Source organism: Bos javanicus, chromosome 19, assembly GCF_032452875.1.
Source record: "Bos javanicus breed banteng chromosome 19, ARS-OSU_banteng_1.0, whole genome shotgun sequence".
NCBI classification, from domain to species: Eukaryota; Metazoa; Chordata; class Mammalia; order Artiodactyla; family Bovidae; genus Bos; species Bos javanicus.
In genome coordinates, this window is record NC_083886.1 from 36321417 (window position 1) to 36343296 (window position 21880).

Genomic DNA, 21880 nt, shown 5'->3' on the forward strand with positions numbered 1-21880 from the left:
TGTCACCCTTGGGAAATACACTCCTTTGCCAATTTTGAACCAGAGTACCATCTAATGTGGCTCCAAGGGTAAACAAATTGCCTTCAATGCATGAGATCCGGATTCGATCCTTGGTAAGATCCCCTGGAGAAGGGAACGGCTACCCACTCCAGTATTCTTGCCTGGAGAATTCCATGGACAGGGGAGTCTGGAGGGCTACAGGCCATGGGGTCGTAAAGAGTACAGGCCATGGAGTTGCAAAGAGTCGGACATGACTGGGCGACTCACACTTTCACTTTCTTTCAGCAGTGCCAAGTCCAGTTCTAATTGTTACTTCCTGACTTGCAAACAGGTTTCTCAGGAGACATGTAAGGTCGTCTGGTACTCCCATCTTACCACAAGGTAAAAGGAGACAGAAAACAATGCGTCACAGGCCCTCGGCTCCTGGCAGCTGTGCGCCCACTCACCTCGGCCAAACACATTATAAGCTGAAGACTTTTGGACCAATCTCGTAAGTACACAGAAGACTTGATCACTCGCTGTCATGCCTGAATCTTTGCAGCACATGGACTCTATCTGATAGCCCACTAGACACCTCTGTCCATGGGATTCTTAAGGTTAGAATACTGGCGTGGGTAGCCATTTCCTCCTCCAGGGAATGTTTCCGACCCAGGGATCGAACCCGCATCTCATGGCACTGGCAGGCGAATCCTTTACCACTGAGCCACCAGGGATCATCACTCCATAGTTACATATATTTAAAACGACGTGCTACAGCGGACGAGGGGAGGAGGGTGAATCGCGCTTGCGCGCTCCCAGGCCCCGGCCCCCGCGTCGCGCTGTTCTTAAGATACCCAGCGGCCGCCTCCTGCCCCGCCCCCGGCCCGCGCGCTCCACCGAACACTGGTTCCATTGGAAATTTAATAAAAACGGTGAAACCAAAAGAAATTACAGCATCCTATATATCCGCGACGTCCTTTTTCTCTTTTCCTTCTGGTATGTGCCAGGAGTCCTAGAATGGATCTACTTTTCCTCAATTCTCTTTAAAAAGTGCTCTTTAAATTAACTCATCCTCCCCTCTCCTGGAATGGTTTCCTCCACCTCCCTCCCCGCCTCCCCTACCGGCCCGCGCGGGCGCAACCACTCCGGGCTTCTCGGTGGGGGCGCGGGCTGGGCAGTGGAGAGAACGGGTCTGGCAACCGTTCTAGGGTCCCACCGGACTCCGGAGCTCCCGGACCCGTGCGGTCTTCCCGGGATGCGGGTCTGGCGGATCTCCGGGCGCCTCGGGTACGGGGGCGTCGGCCGGCCGGCTCCCCCTCCGCGGCTCCGGGCGGTGGTACGGCCCGATAGAGTCACGCGCCCTGAGGCGGGCGCGGCCCCTTGTGAGGGGACTTAGTGAGGGCAGCCGGGGTGCGGGGGGGGAGGCGGAGATCCGAGAGGGGCGGCGCGGCGGAGGGCTCGGAGCAGGGCGGCGCCGCAGCTTGTCGGGTTAGTAGGGACGCTGTTCCGGTCGAGGGGGGTGATCCCGCTGGCGGGGAGGTCGGGCCGGGGGCGGGGTGCGGCGGCCTGGAGCTGAGGAGGCCCCCAGCTTGGCGGGTGAGGTCGGGCGCGGCCTCGTCGCGGAAGGGATGGGTGGCGGCGGCCGGCGGCACTGGGTCCCCAGCACGGGGACCCTCGGGGTGGACGTGCTCAGGCGCCAAGTCACTAGTGGTTAAGTGCCCTCGAGGGTCACACGCCCGTCTCTGGTACCGGAGGCCAGGCCGCAGTCGGGGAGCAGCAGCGCGTCCGATGTGGGGCGAGAGCCGCCGTGAACTGGGCTTGTCTGTCGAGTGTTCGTGCCCAGACCGTCCTTAACCCTACTGGGTCCTCCGGCCGGATTGCAGGGGCGGGGGGACCCGGCCGCGGTGCCCTGCGGGGGGGTGGGGGCGCTCACGTTCCTGTCGCGGTGGGAGAGGGCGTGGACAGGACCCTGCCCGACGAGATGTCCTGTTGAGGAGCGTGTCCGGCGAGGGAGGGTTTCTGCTTCTTCCTTGGCTTCTGGAAAGCTGGTTGGGGAGGAATGACTGCTGGGCGGGCATTCGGTAAAGATTGGAGTCGGAGACCCGGCCTCACGCTGCCCGAGGTAGGGTGCCTCGGGCCGTGGTTCCCTCCCAGGCCGGTGGCGCTCAGCTTTAGGCTGATGCTGAGAGAGGTATTTGGATCCATTGGACATCACCTGGCTACTCGGGGCTGAAGAGGGGTTTTCTTGAGTCTGTAGGTGAGCGGCTGACGAGCTAAGTTTTATTTCGGCTGTGATCCGAGGAGTCAGAAGTCCTGTCAGACAGGAGTGAGTGTAACTCAGAAAAAGAGTAGCCTGACAGTTTGATCCTGGATGCTCAGAAGAAGCTTAGCAGCATCACCTCTGCCCACAGGCTGGGCTGTGGCCTGAAGGGTTAAATGGGCATGAAGTGTAACCAAGAGTAGGAAGGATGATGACTTTATCTACTTAAATGTCTTAAACTTTACAAGGACTTTTAAATATAAATACTTGTGTCACAAGGTATCAGACATTGGACTCTCTGATCGCATCATCAACTTTCTGTGGGCCGCAGCTTACAGGGCGAGCCCCTGCTGAAGCACTGAGAACTGTGGGGTCCCCATGTCCTCTTTCATGTTGTCATTTGAGGTTGGCTGTGAAAGTGAAGTCAGTCATGTCCGACTCTTTGTGACCCCATGGACTGTAGCCCACCAGGCTCCTCCATCCATGGCATTTTCCAGGCAAGAATACTGGAGTGGGTTGCCATTTCCTTCTCCAGGGGATCTTTCCGACCCAGGGATCAAACCCAGGTCTCCCGCACTGTAGGCAGACGCTTTACCGTCTGAGCCACCAGGGAAGTCTTGAGGTTGGCTGTAAGTGGCTTAATTTTTTTTTCCCCCGTGCCCGCTGCTCTTAGAATTGGCTCTGATACTTTTCCTTGCCTATAAAATGGCAGGTCTTGAAGCTGAGGTATGACTGTGTTGCCCTGCCCAATTCATGTGCAAATGGCCCTGCTGGCTGTCGCCTAGGTGGGATGGTAGCCATATGGTTCTGATAAGTATAGAATTCATGTGGACACCCTCCACAAGTGTTCCACTTTCTGTGGCAACAACTGTACTCTCTCCAGACAGCTCCTAAATTCACTTATTTAACACGTGTTAACTTGGTGCCCGCTATGTGCAAGGAACTGCTAAAGATGAGACAAAGTATATGATCCAGTAAAATAAAGTAGGGAGAGGGGAGAGGGTGATGGATGGGCGTGAGCACTTAGGAGGGGCAATGAGCCATTGGAGGTCTTGGGGCAAGGTGGGTGTGGCTTTCTGGACCCTTCTCCCCAGCCCTGCCTCTTGGTCCTGCTCTCCAGAATCTCCATGGAACTCAAGGTCTTCCAGCTAAGTGTCCTCTTGTCTTAAACTATCTTCTCTCCCACTGCCCACCTTCCTCTAGGACGCCCCCCTGCCCCATACTCTGGCTCACTGTGCCTTCCAGCCACCCCTCCTCCTGTCTGGTCGTCAGGCGTCTCCTTTGGGTTGACTCTGCCGCTTCTGCTGTGAGCCTCATGCTCCAGTGCAGTGGCGGCTGAGTGCTTGACCACACTTTACTGCTGTGGTAAACACAGACTGTCCCCATTTTAGCCTGCCTCCCAGGCCCTGCTGTGTGACGCGTGTCAGGTCCGCCGGGCTGTCAGCATCTCACCTCTGTGCCTCCAGTACTGCAGCCCAGTGGATACCCCCCACCTTTATGGTTTTCCCAAGCAGAGGACACTTGTGTCTGCATGCCACTTCCGCCTTCTTGGTGCCCAAACCACCCTGCCCCCAGCCCTTCCAGAACTCTGCTTCCCTCATGACTTGGATTTTGCTCCATGGTCCCTGGAGTGACAGTGCACTTTGCCTCGCTGCCGGTCATCCTCTGTCACCTTGACCAGCTCTTCCTTCCTCCCACATCTAAGCTCTAGAGGCCCAGGGACCCCCAGCCCTGACTGCCCCACTCAGTGCCACCCCCCGCCCCACGCCAGCCTGCTGTCATCTTCTCCACTGGGGGCTCACCTCAGCACTGCTCTCTGCTCCCAGCTCCCATGGCCCTGCTTCCTTCCTCGTGCTCCACAACCCGCCCATGAGCAGTGTCTGCTTTTATCCTTGGGGTACAGTCACACATGGACTGTCCTCACCACCTTCCGTTGCCCAGCCTGGCCCAGGCCAGCTGGCTTCCCTGTGTCTACCGGGGACAGCAGCCAAAATGATCTTTTAAAGTAACATTCAGATTTATTGTATTTTTCATCAGAATTCCCACAGGTTCTCTAATCTCTGAAAGATAGTTTGGGGTCTTATCATGGCCCTAAAACCCACCCCCTGCTTGACTTCTGCCCTCACCCCCAGCTCTGCAAACATTCACACCCCTTCACGCCCCCTCCTCAGCCCTTGTGGTGCCCTCTGCTCCTTCAGCTCTCAGTCAGGAGCCCTTTTGTCTGAAACAACATCTCGCCTCCTCCAGGTCTTCTCTGCCCTTGACCCCTGTCCTTGTCTCCCTGATGCTGTCGCCACATGAGAGGAAGCAGTAGCCCTGCTTCCCTCCCCTCCTGGGAGGTGAGCTCTGTGAGGCAGCATCATGGCACCTGGAACGCTGCCTGGCACTGGAGCTGCCCCATGGCTGATCATGGAACAGACGCCCCAGGGCACTGTCCCTCGTGCCCACGAGCCCTGCCATCGTGGTCCTGCCTGAAGGGTTTCTGTGTGACCCTGCGTTCTGTGTGTCGTCTTGGTCCTCACTCCACGTGCCAGGGGCGGTGTCTGTTTTGTGTCCTTGCATGCAGTGCCATGCTGGTCCAGACTGGGTGCTTAGCAGTGCCGCCGGCCAGATGACCTGCACCCACAGGGCAGGGACAGCCCTCCGGTTGCCGGGCCCTGGAGTGGGCGGGTTATGGGGCTGTCTCGGGCATTTCTCTCCTCTCCCCACAGCCCAGCACCATCTCTAGGGCACCATGAACGCCATCGTCGCGCTCTGTCACTTCTGTGAGCTGCACGGCCCCCGCACGCTCTTCTGCACAGAGGTCCTGCATGCCCCGCTGCCGCAGGGGGCTGGTAGTGGAGACGGCGCCGGCCGAGGCGAGCCAGCGGACGAGGAGGAGGGCGGCATCCAGATGAGCAGTCGTATCCGTGCGCACAGCCCAGCAGAAGGTGCCAGTGCAGAGTCCAGCAGCCCGGGGCCCAAGAAGTCGGACATGTGTGAGGCCAGTGTCTCTTGGGGCCCCAGGGGGGTGCGTTTCTTCTCTGCAGGGGCTTGGGCTTGACCTCCTGGTCATGGATGTGACCTCATAGCTCTGGGCCCTTGGGATGCACTTGCTGCCTCTCTTCCCTCTGGCTATTTCCCCTCATGCCAGCTCTTGCTCTTTCCAGCCCCTCTGGGCCAGCAGGCGCTTGCCACCATCACAGAGTCTGCCCTTCCGGCCTCCCCTCTGCACAGTGCTCACATGCTGCCGACCTCCTGTCCTGTCCCCTCAGCCAGGTGTCCTCCTCTCAAGCACCCTGCCTGCTTCCTGAGCTCTGAGCGATGGAGATCAGGTCCCCAAACCAGGCTGATTCTTCACGTGCGGGCCCTGCGTTGGGACTAGAAATCGAGTGGTGTTGGACCTGCCATGCAGGGTGGACAGAAATCCAGCCACGTTAGTTTGGGTTTGTTGAGAAGCAGTCAGCGAACTTGAGGTTGATTTGACTGTGAGGGGTCTAGAGGGAGGGAGCAAAGGTGGGGAGGAGCCTCTGCTGTGAGCAGGTGACACCTGTGACAGGGAGGCAGGCAGGAGGGGGGCCTGGACAGTGGGATCTTGGGGGAGGGTCCTTGAGCTAGAATGGCCTTGGGAGGGTCCTGCATCGCACAAGGAGGGGTCGCCTTGGGGACGCACAGCCTTGGCACCAACGTGGCGGTGGCTTCAGAGGGGCAGCAGACAGGGCCACTGGTCCAGCCCACTTCCATGGCAGAGGGTCTGAGTGTGTGTTTTCAGAGTGTGGCTACCTCCTGAGGCCCTGCCCAGTGTTGTGCCCAGATCAGAGTGGAGGCCAGCACAGGCTGTGTGAGCTGCTGCTCGGCTCTGAGCCTGTTTTGCTGCCTCGAAGGTGGGGGTGCTTGTGGTGACTATCTTGGGTTTGTGCCTCAAGTTAGATGAGTGGTAGGTATGAAGCTCCCCGGGACTCCTGCTGTGGGCGTGTGGTAGACTAGACCCAGTGACCTCTGTGAGGCCCTCATCCGGGTTTTCCTGTTCAGGAAACAGGGAGCTCCTCAGCCAGGTGTAACTCTGGGAGCCATTTGTTTTTTACAAAAATAGATTCTTTTGTTTGAGATTCGCACAAGGGAAGGAATGTGTGTTGCTTGCTTCCTGACTAACTGGTTTTCTTTTGTTTCTCGTGAGCAGGGCTGCCGGTCACTTGCTGCAGGACACCCCGGCTACATCAGCCATGACAAGGAGACCTCGATCAAGTATGTCAGTCATCAGCACCCCAACCACCCCCAGCTCTTCAGCATCGTCCGTCAGGCCTGCGTGCGGAGCCTGAGCTGTGAGGTGAGCGCCTAAGACCTGGGCCCTCTGAGGAGCTGTTCCCATACACTCCAGCCTGGGCAGCATCAGTGTTGGTCATGGGCAGGCAGGCAGCTGGCAGTCCTGTCATGAAGAGCGCAGGCAGGCAGGCCTCCAGAGTGAGCTGCGGGGCACCCTGGCTGGTTGCTAGCTCATCCTTGTAAGCGCTGGACCTGCATTCTTTGTTCTTCTTGGATGTACTGCTAATATGTAGAGTGTGTGTAGGCCATGTCGCTCCCATCAGATGTCACTGCCATGTCACAGCCTCAGTGCCCATCACGTGCTCTCTGAGTTGACCAGGGAGTGAGTCAGGGTGTTTCTAAGACATGTGACTGCTGCTGTTGCGTTCCGTCTTAGCTTGTATGTCTCTGTGATGGAGAATTTGTAGTTTAATCGCTTATGCTTCCTGTCACTGTACCCACTTTCAGACCTTCGAGGCTTGTCCTTCCTCCAATATGTTCCAGATGAGTGATGTTGGCAAATCTGAGCCTGGGGTAGATCACATATTTATACGGAGTTACATATGGTTCAAGGCAGAAAGAAATTAAGGAATCCACTGGCCCTTGTGTTCCACAGTAACGAACCTTCTCTTTGGGGAGTTTGATCACAGGAGAGATGAAAGCGGTTGTCTCCTTTCTCCTCCTCCTTTCCCACTCTCCCTGTAATCGGTGTTGGTTCGTTAGTGCAGGAAGAACTGTCTGAGCAGGAGTCACCTGTGTATAGAGGGGGTGTCCTGGAGCACTGTCCTTGTGTCCCAGGTCTGCCCTGGCCGCGAGGGCCCCATCTTCTTTGGGGACGAGCAGCATGGCTTCGTGTTCAGCCACACGTTCTTCATCAAAGACAGCCTGGCCCGGGGCTTCCAGCGCTGGTACAGCATCATTGCCATCATGATGGACCGCATCTACCTCATCAACTCCTGGCCCTTCCTGCTGGGCAAGATCCGTGGGATCATCGACGAGCTCCAGGGCAAGGCGCTCAAGGTGGCCAGGAGGCCGGGCGGTGGGGGCAGGGTGACAGGGCTTTGCGTGGAGGGAACAGGACGGGGGCAGTGTGCCTGCCTCGGGGTCCTGACCACTGCAGAGTCGGAGTTGTGGCCACAAGCTGGAGGCCAGCCTGTCTCTCTCGAGTCTCGCTGTCCTGGTTCTTGTTTGGCTCTGGCTTAACTGCAGTCAAATGCTCTGGCATGATCCCTGCTGATCTTTGCTTCCTCTCACCATTGTTTCAGAAGCCTGTCCACTAACAGTGTGGCAGACCCACATGCCATGTGGACATCCAGGGCCACCTGGGGGGAACAGGCTAGTGGTGCTCTGGTAGCAGACAGTCCCTAAACCCCAGCGGCTTGTTGATGCTCTGTGTCCAGTTCAGGCGAGAGGGGTCTGTTCACCGTGTCAGCCTGGTGGGTGGGGTGGCAGCTGTGGGGGCCTGCTGCTCACAGATGCCTGCTCGGGGGGCACTTGGGCCTGGAGGCCTGGCTCCTGTCCTTGTGGGGGTTGCATGTCACCCCTAGACAGGGTCTGAGCAGTGGAAGCCCCCATACCTGGAGGGGGAGCCAAGAGCACTTGGAGAGCAGCCCCATGGCCACCTTGAGCGGAGAGGCTGCAAGAGAAGTTCTTAACTGACGTTCTTTTCAGGCGGCTTCTGACCGCGTGGGGATAGAGTGTCCTGCTGGGTGGGAATGGTGGCCCCATCTTTCCTCTGGGTCCAGAGAGCAGAGGGCCCTGGGCTGCCAGCTGGGATTGTCCTGAAGGGCTGTCCTCTCCCTCTGTGGCTCAGGTGTTTGAAGCGGAGCAGTTCGGGTGCCCGCAGCGCGCCCAGAGGATGAACACAGCATTCACCCCTTTCCTGCACCAGAGGAATGGCAACGCCGCCCGCTCACTGACGTCCTTGACCAACGATGACAGCCTGTGGGCCTGCCTTCACACCTCCTTCGCCTGGTAACCAGACTCGGTCTTCTCACGGCTGCTAGGGTGTTGGCCAGACTGTGCCCAGGTTAGGGGGACCGTCACTGGGCGCACCTGTGTGTGGCTCGTAAGTCTGAGCTTGGCCCAGTCGTCCTTGGCCCTGAGCACGCAGAGGTCGCTGAGAAGGTGCTAGTTTTCGGGTGCTGGTCCCAGGCCAAGGCCGGTGGTCTCTCCTCTCCTGGGACAGCAGTGAATGCTTACACCACTCGGCTCTTAGGGGTCAGGATTTGGAGGGGGCTGACCTGGGCTGCTCTGGTCTCAGGAGGATCTTCTGCTCTCTGAAGCTGGCTCCCTCTCGGGGCTAGCAGATTGGCCCAGCCATGGGTGGCAGCCTCAGCCCTTCACTGTGGTTGTGCCAGTGACCTGGGGGAGCGAGGTGGGCTCGGTGCTTTTATGCCCAGGCCTCAGTGGCCTCAGACCTGCCTTCACCTGCTGTTGTTAGAGGGGCCCACCTGAGGCAGGTGGGAGGCTCAGTCTCCACCGTGTGGAGGGAAGAGTTTGGACAAACTTGTGGACAACCTGGAAACCGCTGCAGTCTGCCTGCCTGCCACAGACTGTTTCTGTCCCTCCCCTGCAGGGTACATTTCCTTCCAGACACCCCAGGTTCTCCTGTGCAGCGTCGCCTAAGCCACGTGCTCACATGGAAATCCTTGAGTGCAGCTCCTGAGAACCTGCAGACTAAGGGAGAAACATGTCTCCCCACCCAAGTGTTCTGTCTTTTAAAAATCATTTTATGATGTATGGCAAAAGCAATACAATATTGTAAAGTAATTAGCCTCCAATTAAAATAAATAAATTTATATTTTAAAAAATCATTTTAATTACAGAAATTTTCAGACAGACCCAATGTGTAATAAGTACTACACACCCTTGCTGTCTTACTTTAGCAGTTATCAGTGTTTTAATGCTTTTTCATATGTTCGCTCACTTTTTTATTCTAGAATGTTTTTTAAGGCAAATCTTAGTTGTATGCCTCAGCCATTAAATCATCACATGCCACAAAGTAGACTCCTTCTATAGCTTCCTCCGGCCCCATCCACGCTCGCTGTCCTATGCTGCCTCAGGCTTGACCTGGTGTGGGGGCTGTATCGCCACGGGCGCAGGTGCTGCTGGGTCTCTGTCAGGGGCAGCTCCTCCTGCACCCCTGCTCCCGGCTTTGCTGGACTCCTGGCTGATAGCAACCACTGGACGGTGCTCAGCTGCGTCCTTATGCCCGAGTGTTCTGTTATCTGGTAGATCAGCAGGGTCCATTGGTTTCAAGTCCTGTTTTCCTTTTAGCAAGAACACTTCATAGCTGATGCTCTGTTCTCAGGCTCCTGAAAGCATGTGGCAGCCGGCTGACTGAGAAGCTCCTGGAAGGCGCACCAACCGAGGACACCTTGGTCCAGATGGAGCAACTTGCGGGTAAGCAGGGAGGTGCTCATGCTGGGAGCCTGGGGGTGGCTATAGGGTTGCCCTGTGCTCAGCCCACCCCTCTGTCCTGGCAGAGAGCTGATGGAGGGCACCCTGGGAGCAGAAACTGGCCTTTTTGGCTCTTCTTGGTTTTATTGGGGTTTCCTGTCTCATCTTCCTTTATGGTCCCGTGAGAATCTGTCCAGGCAGGTTGGAAAAGCCTCCTTTGACCCTGGGGCTGTTGCTCAGGTAGGGAGGGTCAGGGCTGGGGGGCAGGTGAGTGAGGCTCTCAACCTGCTCGCCTCTCTGGACGGGGCCTGCTCTCTGCTCTGTTCGGTAGCAGTAGAGTGCTGTGCTTCACAGGACCCAGGGGTTTCATCAGGGCAGTGGCTCCCAAGCCTGGTGTCTGGGCCACCTTCCTCAGGTCTGTGGTCAGCTCTCCACATCTGGGTAACCACCTGGGGGTCTGAGAGTCCACGTTTCTTTTGGAGATGACTGGATTTTCAGTGATGTAGCGATGTGGGGTGAACAAGACTTGTGATGTGCTTGACAAGCTGCTGCTTGCAAATGCTTGACCTTAGCAGGGTGGAGCTGTTTCAAGGTTGTTTCTGTCGTCAGGTGACTTGCATCTGAACAGGCTTCCCTGCAAGGGCGAGGCGCTGGATCGAGGTCCACCGTGGTGCTCTCACGGTGCAGTCGACCGTGGACCATTGATCGTAGTGATTGCGCGTTTCTTTGCTGGTGAAGAGGGCAAGGGCAGTCTGTTGGTGAGATGTGTTTACACAGTCGAGAATGTTGAGAGAGGTGCAGGTGTGCAGGGCTCACTGTCACATCTTGGGTTGTATTTTTGTCAAAAAGGTGAGCATAGGGGTTCAGAGCACAGGCTGGAGTCAGATGTGCCTTCAGATCCGGCTCTGGGACACGTGTATGTTCTGTGTTGCCCAGGCACTGCCCCTCATGCGTGACAGGGAGTGAGGATACTCCATTCGTGGGGCTGCTGTGAGGTGAACTGAGATGACAAGCACCTCCTTTCTGTAAGGTGAGGAGAACGGCGCTGACTTCAGGGCAGGACATGTGGAGCCCTCAGGGTAGCGCTCGCGTGCTCTGCTCAGCCTTAGTTTGACTTCTTCCACCAGCCGTGGACAGAACACAGACTGACCGCTCCTGGCCCCCCGGGGCTCCAGAGGCAGCAAGTAGTATAGCCAGCTGGCCTGAACCGGAAGTCAGTAGTCTTCTGGTCGGTTTAACCACAAGGTGCCTTAGGCTGAAGTGGTTGTGTGGCGTCCAGAGAGTGAAGGAACCCAGGGCTGCATGCTGCGAAACTGAGTTGTCCATCTTGCAGAGTTGGAAGAGGAATCAGAAAGCTGGGACAATTCTGAGGCTGAAGAGGAGGAGAAAGGCCCTGCCCTGCCAGAGGGGGCAGAGGGGCGGGAGCTGACCAAGTGTCCAGCAGAGTCTTCCTTGCTCTCAGACTGTGGAGCCTGGCAGCCACGGAAGCTCTCCGTGTTCAAATCGCTTCGGCACATGAGGCAGGTAGGTGGTAGCGGGGGAGGGGGCAGCGATAGACGGGGTCAAACACTGGGCCAGGAGCCCCCGCCTCTGCTTCCGGCTCATCTCCACCCTGTACACCTTGTCCTTCAGGCCTGCCATGCTCAGGAGTGACCAGGAACCTTCTCAGTGGGTGACTGTAGATGACAGTGGGCATCTGGGGTGTCTGAGCCCCAGGCTCAGTGAGGATGGAGGGGGTGTCTTTAAAGAAAGGCCCAGCAGTCAGCTTTTCATGAGTCTCGTATCTTGTGGTTCTGGAACCTTCTAAAGGAGTTGAACAACATTGTTGGTTTGCATGCAGCATGGATGCTTTGTAGATTGAAAACAGTGGGCAGTCTTACAAAGAATCAAGAGATCTGAGTGTCCAACTCTAGTAATTGCATTCAAACAAGGGCTTGTCATTCAGTATGAGAGGGAGCCTGCGCGGCAGTGGGGGTAGGGGTGGGGCATGACCACTGGGGGTGCTGGGGGAGGGACTACTGGGTCACAGAGGCCGACAGTTCTTTCTTAGACTCTCTCTTTTTATGTTGAGAATGAATTCTGTCAGAAGACAGTGATTTGTTTTTTGGAAAATTAAAGCCTGGTTAACAACAGTTCTCTGTGGGACTTCAGGGTGAAAACCATTCACTCAGCTCGTCCTGGACTAGGCTGCAGGCCGTGCTGATTGATTCTGTGGATGACAGTTGGGAGGGGTCTGGGGTTCTGCCAGGGTGGGTCCTGGAGGCAGGTCCTCAGGGGTGGCTGGTGTTGGATAACAGGATGAGGTCTTCAAATCTGTGAGTTGTTGTTCAGTCACTCCGCCGTGTCCGGCTCTTTGCGACTCCATGGACTTCAGCATGCCAGGCTTCCCTTTCCTTCACTATCTCCTGGAGTTTGCTCAAACTCATGTCCATTGAGTTTGTGATCCCATCCTACCATTTTGTCCTCTTTCGTCCTCTTCTCCTCCTGCCTTCAGTCTTTCTCAACATTAGTCCTTCCAATGAATATTCAGGATTGATTTCCTTTAGGATTGACTGGTTTGTTCTCCTTGCTGTCCAAGGGACTCTCAAGGGTCTTCTCCAATACCACAGTTCAAAAGCATCAATTCTTTGGCGGCCCTTTGGTGGCAAATTGTCAGTGCCACATGGTTAATCAGTTGGTTAAAGCAGGAAAAAAACAAGACGGGCTTCTCAGGTGGCTCAGCAGCAGGAGACACAGTATATGGGGTTCAATCCCTGGGTCGGGAAGATCCCCTGGAGAAGAAAATGGCAACCCACTCCAGTATTCTTGCCTGGAGGATCCCATGGACAGAGGAGCTTGGCGGGCTATGGTCCACAGAGTCGCAGAGTTAGACACAACTGAGAAACTGAATGACAACAGAGACAGGATAGATCAGGGAGTCTTACTCCCAGGAGGAGGGGTGGAGGTGTGCTCTGGACGTGGATCCACACTGAACAGGGCAGCCTGGGTGAGCCGGTGTGGAGACCCTGCTCTTCCTTGGTGCTGAAGAGTCACAGCCCTGGTTTGCTTTTGAGTGGTTGAGCCATAGTTAAGTGTGTAGAGAGAGAAGGTATGTTGTAGAAAGCTTAGAATGAATAGCTTTAAGTTTTTAAGAGTAAAATTGAAGGACAGATGTTGAAGTGTTGAAGCTTTGGGCTCAGGCTTCCAGTTGTGAATGTAGAGAGGTCCCCCTGCCCCTTGCTGTCCTGGGGCATGTCACCCAACTCCACCTTCCCCCTCTGGAGGTAGATGACTTCCTCTCTCCTGGCCCACCTCCTTTGCTCCACAGGCAAAGTTTCTGGATGGAAAGCTGTACACTATGTTTTTCAGGTCCTGGGTGCCCCGTCTTTCCGCACACTGGCCTGGCACGTCCTCATGGGGAACCAGGTGATCTGGAAGAGCAGAGATTCAGACCTCGTCCATTCAGCCTTCGAAGTCCTTCGGGTGAGAGAGTGTTTTTTTCTGTCATGGTGGTGGGGAGACAGTACTGGCCTGGTGGGTTTTATGAACTGTGGACTTAAGGTGTGCGTGTTAGGACATGTCAGAGACTCGTTGCCTGAATCTAAGATCTGTGTTTTTCTCCACTATTAATATGGGGGTCGTCTGCCCTTTCACTGAGAGGGCCTGGGTCCCATCCCTGGTTGGAACTGATTCTGCGAGACACACACACAGCTTGGCCCCAAGATATTTAGAAAAACAAAAGGTAGTGATTTGTGGCTTTGTTTCCCGTGAGGAATCTGCTGTCCTCATAGACTGATCACATCCTGTCTGCTTCCCCATCCCCACCCCTCTGAGAAGCCACCTCCACCTGGGGTGGGCTCAGCCTCCCGGGCCTCTGCACAGCGCGTTCTCAATGGGCCCGCCGTGGTGCACCCCACAGGTGTAGTGGTGCCACGGCCGGGGTGTGGCTCTGAGGGTGCGTGCATACCGCCCTCTGTCTAGGCCCTGAGGGCGCGAGGTCAGGCTCTCAAAAAGCTTTGGGGATGAGGGAAGAGACACACAGCGGAGCAGCTGGAGAATGAAGGAGGAGCTAACCCTGCTGAGCAGGCCACGGTTGGGTTGTGTGGGAGACGGCCTGGGGCCAGGAGACCAGGGATGCCTTGGGAGGAAGGGGCTCTGCACAAGTGCTGAGTGCACTGGGGTGTGGGGATGGAGTCAGCCGGGGCAGTGCTCAACTCTGGGCTGTTGTGTCCCTGCAGACCATGCTGCCCGTGGGCTGTGTCCGTGTCATCCCCTACAGCAGCCAGTACGAGGAGGCCTACCGCTGCAACTTCCTGGGCCTCAGTCCCCACGTGCAGATCCCTCCCCATGTGCTGGCCTCAGGTATGTGCCTCGGGACTCAGAGTGAGACCACACGACTGGGTGTCAGCTGTGTGTTTGAGGACCACGCCTGCTGGCCTCAGAGGCAGGAGGTTCCCATGTTGAAGGACCCACTTTCCCAGTGGCATTGGCCTCTGTTTTCTGTCTTTAAGACAGGTGTGGGTTGGGCTGGACAAGCTCATGGTTAGGGTAGCTTGCTGGGGTGTGGCTCTCCGTGGGGGCATGTCCCATCCTGGGGATGGTTCAGGAGTCCTGCTGGACTGACCCCTCTGCCCTATGGACTTCCTTCCTCTTTCTGGTCTCCTGTTTTATCTGCCTTAAATCCGTCCCTGCTGCCCATCAGCACAGTGGCCTTTGCTCCGCTCAGCTCCACCTTTGGGACAGACAAGCTCACGAAAAGAAAACGGCTCTAGAAAAACGGCCAAGAAGCTCATTGGCGTCCCTCTTCAGCTGGGGGCATTTGGGAATCAGCCTGGGCACCCATCCCCACCTCCTGGTGTGTCCAGGCTCCTCCGGTGATTCTGTGAGATGGTCAGACGGTTGCTCACAGAGCTGCCGTCCTTCAGCACTCAGGCTGGGCCATGAGTCCAGGAGGCAGTTTGCAGAGCACAGGCTCTAGTCTCAGAGACAGGCTTGATGTTATTACCACCATAGCCATGTGACCTCGTGCAAGTCACTTAGATTCTCTGTTTCCCTGCCTATGAAGTAGGGGTTATAGCAGGACCCCCCTCACAGAGTAGTATTCAGCCAACTGAGGTATATGACATAATCGGTAGTTATTGTCACTTGATGCATTGTTAGTTTGAGTCAAAAGTGAACTCTTAACTGTGTTCACAAACGACAGATTTTAAAGGCCCAGGTATTAACCTCGGGTGACTAGAGTGTTTCCCAAGATGGTCTGAGATGATTCGGAGCCGCAGAGTCGGGTGGGCTTGTCGTGGGGTGAAGGGGCACAGTTGACAGAGCAGTGTGTCTGTGTTGCCCCAGAGTTTGCTGTGGTCGTGGAGGTCCACACGGCCACTCGCTCCAGCCTCCATGCGGTTGGGTGTGAGAGTGAGCAGCCTCTCAGCAAGTACGAGTTTGTAGTGACCAGTGGGAGTCCTGTAGCCGCAGACCGAGGTGAGTGCCGCTGAGCGGGCTGCCTCTGGGATCTGCCTCATCCCAGAATGAGCTGGGGGCTGTTGGGGGGCAGCGCTCAGGCTCTCCTGATGCTGACCCTCTCTGCCCCGCTCCCAGTCGGCCCCACCATCCTGAATAAGATGGAGGCTGCTCTGACCAACCAAAACCTGTCCGTGGATGTGGTGGACCAGTGCCTCGTGTGCCTCAAGGAAGAGTGGATGAAGTAAGCAGGCGCTGTCGCGGCTCCTGGAGTCTTGCTTTCTGGGGAGGGCTAGGGTGCCAACAGCACGGCGTTCTGCTGAGGCAAACCAGAGAAAGAGCTGAGGCCGTGGCGCTGCGGGTGGTACAGCAGGGGAAGGCTTACGAGTCCGCCACTGTGCAGCCAGCTGGGTGACCTTGAGCAGGTGACTCCGCACCTGGGCCTCAAGCTGCTCTGTGCTCTCCAAGGAAGCAGTTGTTCTTGATGGTTAATTAACTTAAAAAGTTGAAAGATTGGATAGTTCCCATTCTATTACAGCAGATAACTATTCCCTCCTGCCTTCTTAGTAATTTTTTGTCAGTTAATTAGCCAAACATCGTTCTGACTTTAAATAGTGCAGTGAAGCTTCAGAGCAGGCAGTTCTTTTCATGACAGGAAGGAATGTTTGTTTTTTTAACCTCCCTGTCTGGATGCAGCAGCATTAGAACTGGGAAAGTGGGAAATGGTGGGGCAGGTGTGAGCTGCTGCTCTGCTCTGTGCTGACTCCCCTGTTTCTGTTCTGCTCTGCTTATCAAGCTGTTGCTGGTCTTGAAGCCTCTTAGGCCCCAGGACCAGAACTCTGCTGATGGCGCTACGGTAACTGAGTGTTTGGTTTTGATTTCCTACAGCAAAGTGAAGGTCCTTTTTAAATTCACCAAGGTGGATAGTCGGCCCAAAGAGGACACGCAGAAGCTCCTGAGTATCCTTGGAGCATCTGAGGAGGACAACGTCAAGCTGCTCAAGTTCTGGATGACAGGCCTGAGCAAAACCTACAAGTCACACCTCATGTCCACGGTCCGCAGCCCTACAGCCTTGGAGCCTCGCAACTGACCCCACCATGGGAATGAGCGTCCAGGTGGCCTGCTGGGAAGTGGCGATGGCCAACTCGCCGTGACGCTCAGACACAGGTCTCTGATGGCGGTCACAGGGGGTCCTCCTGTATCCGAATGCTGACCCAACCCTGTTTGCTCAGAAGTGGAAGCTGTTGGAGCTGAACTCTGCTCTCTGTGTGGGGTTCGTACCTGGTGTGGTTCTTGGCATCATCCCACAGACTTTGAGCTGCTCCAGCCCTGAAGAGGGCAGTTGGAGACTTGTGACAGTTTGTCCCCTGCATTCGCGCCCTGCTGGGAGAGAAGAACGGATGGAAAGTATGTATCTCCTGTCTGTTCAGCCTCGCCTGAGGTACCTCAGCCTCACTGTTAGATCCTGTCAAGGTTAGCGGTTGAACCGTTCTATTCTGAAATTCAGCAAGGGTTTTCCAGGTTTTGTATGTGTTGTGAGTTTCCCTGTAGTTATGGGTTTTCAGAGTATGTGCTAATCTGGAGTCACTGCTAATAACCTGGCTTCAAGTCAGGGCTCTGGGAATGGCTCTGGGTGGGGTGGATGGTCCACGCTCATAGTTGGAGTGTCTGGAATTCGTGTGTTTAAGTTATCTGACCACCACTCTTGTGGCCATTCTCTGCTGTGGTTGCTTTGAGAGTACCCTAAGCTTGAGGACAAGCCCTGATCTTTTTGCACAGAGATGACACTCTGCTGAAATGCCAACTGGAGTCCTTTGACTGGCCTGGCTCACTATACGCAGCTAAGACACCCGTGTCTTAGCTTTTATTCCATATCACTCTGCCCTTGATTGCTTCTTTAAACGTCTACATTTGTCTGCAGTTAATTTTGGTGTCTTAAGACAGGTTCATTGTCCCTGTGTACATTTTTAATAAGGATTTGTGGTTTGGAAGGGTTTTCCAGTAATTTTGCTGATTTGTTTATAGTTTTTTGTGTTTAATTTATATTTAACAGGAAGACCATGTTTATATGACTAGGTATATGTATTGTGCAAGAACATCAAAATAATAAAGATATATTTTTATAAACTGTTGACTACATGGTTTTATTGGTTTGATACCTCAGATTTTCTTGGGATCAGTCACAGAAAATAAAATGGTTAGAATAAGACCAGTAATAGAACTGTTTTGGAACTCTCTGCCGGAGGCTTACAATTTCCAGGGGAAGACTTAATAAGTTGTGATTAATTTTCAGTCAGTTTCAGCTCTTTGTACAATTTCAGGTTCCTTTCTCCTACCCCTAGCCATGTGGCAGGACCATGCACGTGTTCTTGGATCAACTTGCACATAGCTTGCGGGAATGAGGGTGGGTGTCCTTTGTGCCTGATCGCTGCATCTGATCAGAGTGCAGATGAAGAGCGGCAGCCACTGTGGCTGTACCCCACCACCCCCGGATGAGGTGTCAGGGAATGATAGTGGGCTGGGGCCCTCTTTCCCCTTCTGAGGAGCGAGACATTAAAGAGTAGGACACTCATAAACAATTTACATGAATGAGAAAATTAAAAAGTGACTGTGCACATCCAAGGAAGGGTTCAGAAAAAAAATCTGAGAAAAATTGAAGTTTACACCTTTAGCTGATCCTTGGCAAAGAGCCTACAAAGTAAAAACGACAACAACAACAAAACAGTAAACCCCTGGGAAGGGGGATTTAAACGTCCAGTGTTCAACAACAAAACCAAGACATACAAAGAAACAGGAAGGTGTGGACAGCATGTTGAAAGGAAAAATGAATTCAACAGAATCTGTCCATGAAAAAGATTAAACGGCAGATATATTAGGCAAAGACTTTAAAACACCTGTGTTAAAGTTGCTCAAAACAAAGATGCTCAAAGAACTAAAGGAAGATGTGGAGAAAGTCAAAAGAATGTGTGAACAAATGGAAATTGATAAAAGGACAGAAAACCACTCGTTACTGACTGCTTACTATATGCCAGGCATTATTTTAGGGGCTAGAAATACAGTTCCCTGCTCTTTTGAAATGTCCATCTTGTGAGGAAAGTGAACAGTAAACAGCTTAAACAAGTGAAAATATTGACTGTGAACAGGCCAACACAGAGTAGTGAGACAGCAGTGCAATACTGCAGTGGAGAGTGAGGGAGGGTCACTCACTCCACAGGGAGAGGTGAAACCTGGATGATAAGAGCGATCTGTTTCCTTCCTTCTTATGCCTTTTCCCCCTTTATTCTAACTCATGGATTTAAATACATACATATATGCATGGAATTGAGAATAAAACAGAAAAGTCAAGAAAACTAAAATTTGGTTCTTCAAAAAGATCAACAAAATGACGGTGACTGCAGCCATGAAGTTAAAAGACGCTTAACTCCTTGGAAGAAAAGTTATGACCAACCTAGATGGCATATTGAAAAGCAGAGACATTACTTTGCCAACAAAGGTCCATCTAGTCAAGGCTATGGTTTTTCCAGTGGTCATGTATGGATGTGAGAGTTGGACTGTGAAGAAAGCTGAGCACCAAAGAATTGATGCTTTTGAACTGTGGTGTTGGAGAAGACTCTTGAGAGGCCCTTGGACTGCAAGGAGGTCCAACCAGTCCATTCTAAAGGAGATCAGCCCTGGGCATTCTTTGGAACGAATGATGCTAAAGCTGAAACTCCAGTACTTTGGCCACCTCATGCGAAGAGTTGACTCATTGGAAAAGACTCTGATGCTGGGAGGGATTGGGGGCAGGAGGAGAAGGGGACGAGAGAGGATGAGATGGCTGGATGGCATCACTGACTCGATGGACGTGAGTCTGAGTGAACTCCAGGAGTTGGTGATGGACAGGGAGGCCTGGCGTGCTGTGATTCATGGGGTCACAAAGAGTCGGACATGACTGAGTGAACTGAACTGAACTTCAAAAAAAAAATCAAGTTAATGAAAATGGGGACATTAATACCTATTTTCTGGGCTCCAAAATCACTGCAGATGGTGACTGCAGCCATGAAATTAAAAGACGCTTATTCCTTGGAAGGAAAGTTATGACCAACCTAGATAGCATATTGAAAAGCAGAGACATTACTTTGCCAACAAAGGTCCATCTAGTCAAGGCTATGGTTTTCCTGTGGTCATGTATGGATGTGAGAGTTGGACTGTGAAGAAGGCTGAGTGCCGAAGAATTGATGCTTTTGAACTGTGGTGTTGGAGAAGACTCTTGAGAGTCCCTTGGACTGCAAGGAGATCCTACCAGTCCATTCTGAAGGAGATCAGCCCTGGGATTTCTTTGGAAGGAATGATGCTAAAGCTGAAACTCCAGTACTTTGGCTACCTCATTCAAAGAGTTGACTCATTGGAAAAGACTGATGCTGGGAGGGATTGGGGGCAGGAGGAGAAGGGGATGACAGAGGATGAGATGGCTGGATGGCATCACTGACTCGATGGACGTGAGTCTCAGTGAACTCCGGGAGTTGGTGATGGACAGGGAGGCCTGGCGTGCTGCGATTCATGGGGTCGCAAAGAGTCGGACACAACTGAGCGACTGATCTGATCTGATAGAGGAGTAATATGAGTGATTATATGCTAAAAAATTAGATAACCCTGAAACATGCTGAGAAACAGAAAACTTGCCAAGAATAGACCTATAACTAGCAAGGAGATTGAATCAGTAATTAAAAATCCAGTAAAGAAAAGCTCTGGAGCTGATTGCATCACTGGTGAATTCTACCAAACAGTTAAAGAATTAATACCAGTCCTTCTCAAACTAACCAAAATTGAAGGAGAGGGGACATTTCACAGCTCAGTCTATGAGGCCAGCATAACCATGATGCTGCTGCTAAGTCACTTCAGTCGTGTCCAACTCTGTGTGACCCCACGGATGGCAGCCCACCAGGCTCCCCAATCCCTGGGATTCTCCAGGCAAGAACATTGGCGTGGGTTGCCATTTCCTTCTCCAATGCATGCAAGTGAAAAGTGAAAGTGAAGGCGTTCAGTCGTGTCCGACCCTCAGCGACCCCATGAACTGCAGCCTTCCAGGCTCCTCCATCTATGGGATTTTCCAGGCAAGAGTACTGGAGTGGGGTGCCATTGCCTTAAGCCAAAAAAGATATAAGAAAACTATAGACCAATATCCCTTATAAACATCGATGCAAAAGTCCCCAACAAAATACAGAATTCAGCAGCATATTTAAAAAAAAAAAAACCACACAAAACTGGACACCATGACCAAGTGGGATTTATTCCTGGAATGAAAGAATGGTTCAACATACAACAACCAATCAATGTAATATGCCCTGTCAACAAAATAAAAGAAACCCAGTTACCTCAATTGATGCAGAAGAAGCACGTGAAAAATTAAGCACCTTTTTGTGACTTAAAAAGTTCCACCCAATAGAAATAGAAGGAAACTCCCTTTTACATAAAAGCGGTATGTGAAAAACCTGCAGGAAACTTAATACTCGACAGGGCAAGACTGAAAGCCTTTCCTCCGAGATCAGGAACAAGGCAAGGATGCACACTGTCACCACTTTCATTCAACGTGGCGGTGGGAGCTAGCCAGAGCACTGGGATATCACCCTGCTTTCTCTATCCATCTGTGGATCGATGTTGAAGCTGTTTCCACATCTTGGCTATTGTGAATGGTGCCACACCGAACACTGGAGTGCTAATCTCTCTTTGAGATCCCAAATTCAGTTCTTTCGGATAAATACCCAGAAGTGAGACTGGTGGATCATAAGGTAGTCCTATGTTAATTTTTTGAGGAATCTCTATACTGTTTTCCCATAGCAGGCGCACCATTTGGACTCCCACCAACAGAGAGTACACAGGTTATTTCTTCACTTCCGTGATAACAGCCATCCAAGCACGTGTGAGATGATACCTCATTGGTGGTTTTGATTTACATTTCCCTGATGGTTAGTGTGGAGAAGGCAATGGCACCCCACTCCAGTACTCTTGCCTGGAAAATCCCATGGATGGAGGAGCCTGGTAGGCTGCAGTCCATGGGGTCGCAAATAGTCGGGCACGACTGAGCAACTTTACTTTCACTTTTCACTTTCATGCATTGGAGAAGGAAATGGCAACCCACTCCAGTGTTCTTGCCTGGAGAATCCCAGGGACGGCGGAGCCTGGTGGGCTGCCGTCTATGGGGTCGCACAGAGTCGGACACGACTGAATCGACTTAGCAGCAGCAGATGGTTAATGATGTCAGGCATCTTTTAAAATACCTGTTGGCCAGCCATGTCTTCTTTGGAGAAATGTCTGTTCAAGTCTTTAACACAGTTTTAAATTGAAGTATTCTTTTAATTTTTTCGCTATTGAGTTGTAGGAATTCCTTATATACTATGGAAATTACCCTCATCTGATATGTGGTTTGCACAGACTTTTAAAAATACAGTTCTTTAGAGCAGTTTTCAGTTCACAGCAAAATTGAGGGGAAGGTACAGAGTTTCCATATACCCCTGACCCAAGACATGCATTTGTTACAATTTA

The 21880-nt window shown here is 53.2% G+C and overlaps 1 protein-coding gene across 3 annotated transcripts; it reads left to right on the top strand.

Annotated features, from left to right (window-relative positions):
- The first annotated feature begins 1332 nt into the window (after positions 1–1332).
- Positions 1333–17485, top strand: FLCN (folliculin). Of its 3 annotated transcripts, XM_061391278.1 has the most exons (12): positions 1333–1467; positions 4951–5222; positions 6399–6545; positions 7319–7540; positions 8334–8494; positions 9834–9925; positions 11256–11446; positions 13271–13384; positions 14140–14263; positions 15248–15379; positions 15497–15602; positions 16247–17485. In XM_061391278.1, the coding sequence occupies exons 2-12, from the start codon at positions 4974–4976 to the stop codon at positions 16446–16448; spliced, it is 1740 nt and encodes a 579-aa protein (XP_061247262.1). In that variant the 5' UTR covers positions 1333–1467; positions 4951–4973; the 3' UTR covers positions 16449–17485. The 3 variants fall into 3 exon arrangements, with proteins under 3 accessions (XP_061247262.1, XP_061247264.1, XP_061247263.1); XM_061391280.1 differs by lacking the exon at positions 7319–7540 and having other exon boundaries at positions 1371–1467; XM_061391279.1 differs by lacking the exons at positions 1333–1467; positions 4951–5222 and adding an exon at positions 5229–5654.
- Positions 17486–21880: the final 4395 nt, after the last annotated feature.

Coding starts and splice junctions, on each gene's coding strand:
- FLCN (XM_061391278.1), top strand. CDS start 4,974: ATGAACGCCATCGTCGCGCTCTGTCACTTCTGTGAGCTGCACGGCCCC. Junction 8,495..9,833: donor CTTCACACCTCCTTCGCCTG/GTAACCAGACTC, acceptor CTCTGTTCTCAG/GCTCCTGAAAGCATGTGGCA. Junction 15,380..15,496: donor TCCTGTAGCCGCAGACCGAG/GTGAGTGCCGCT, acceptor CCCCGCTCCCAG/TCGGCCCCACCATCCTGAAT.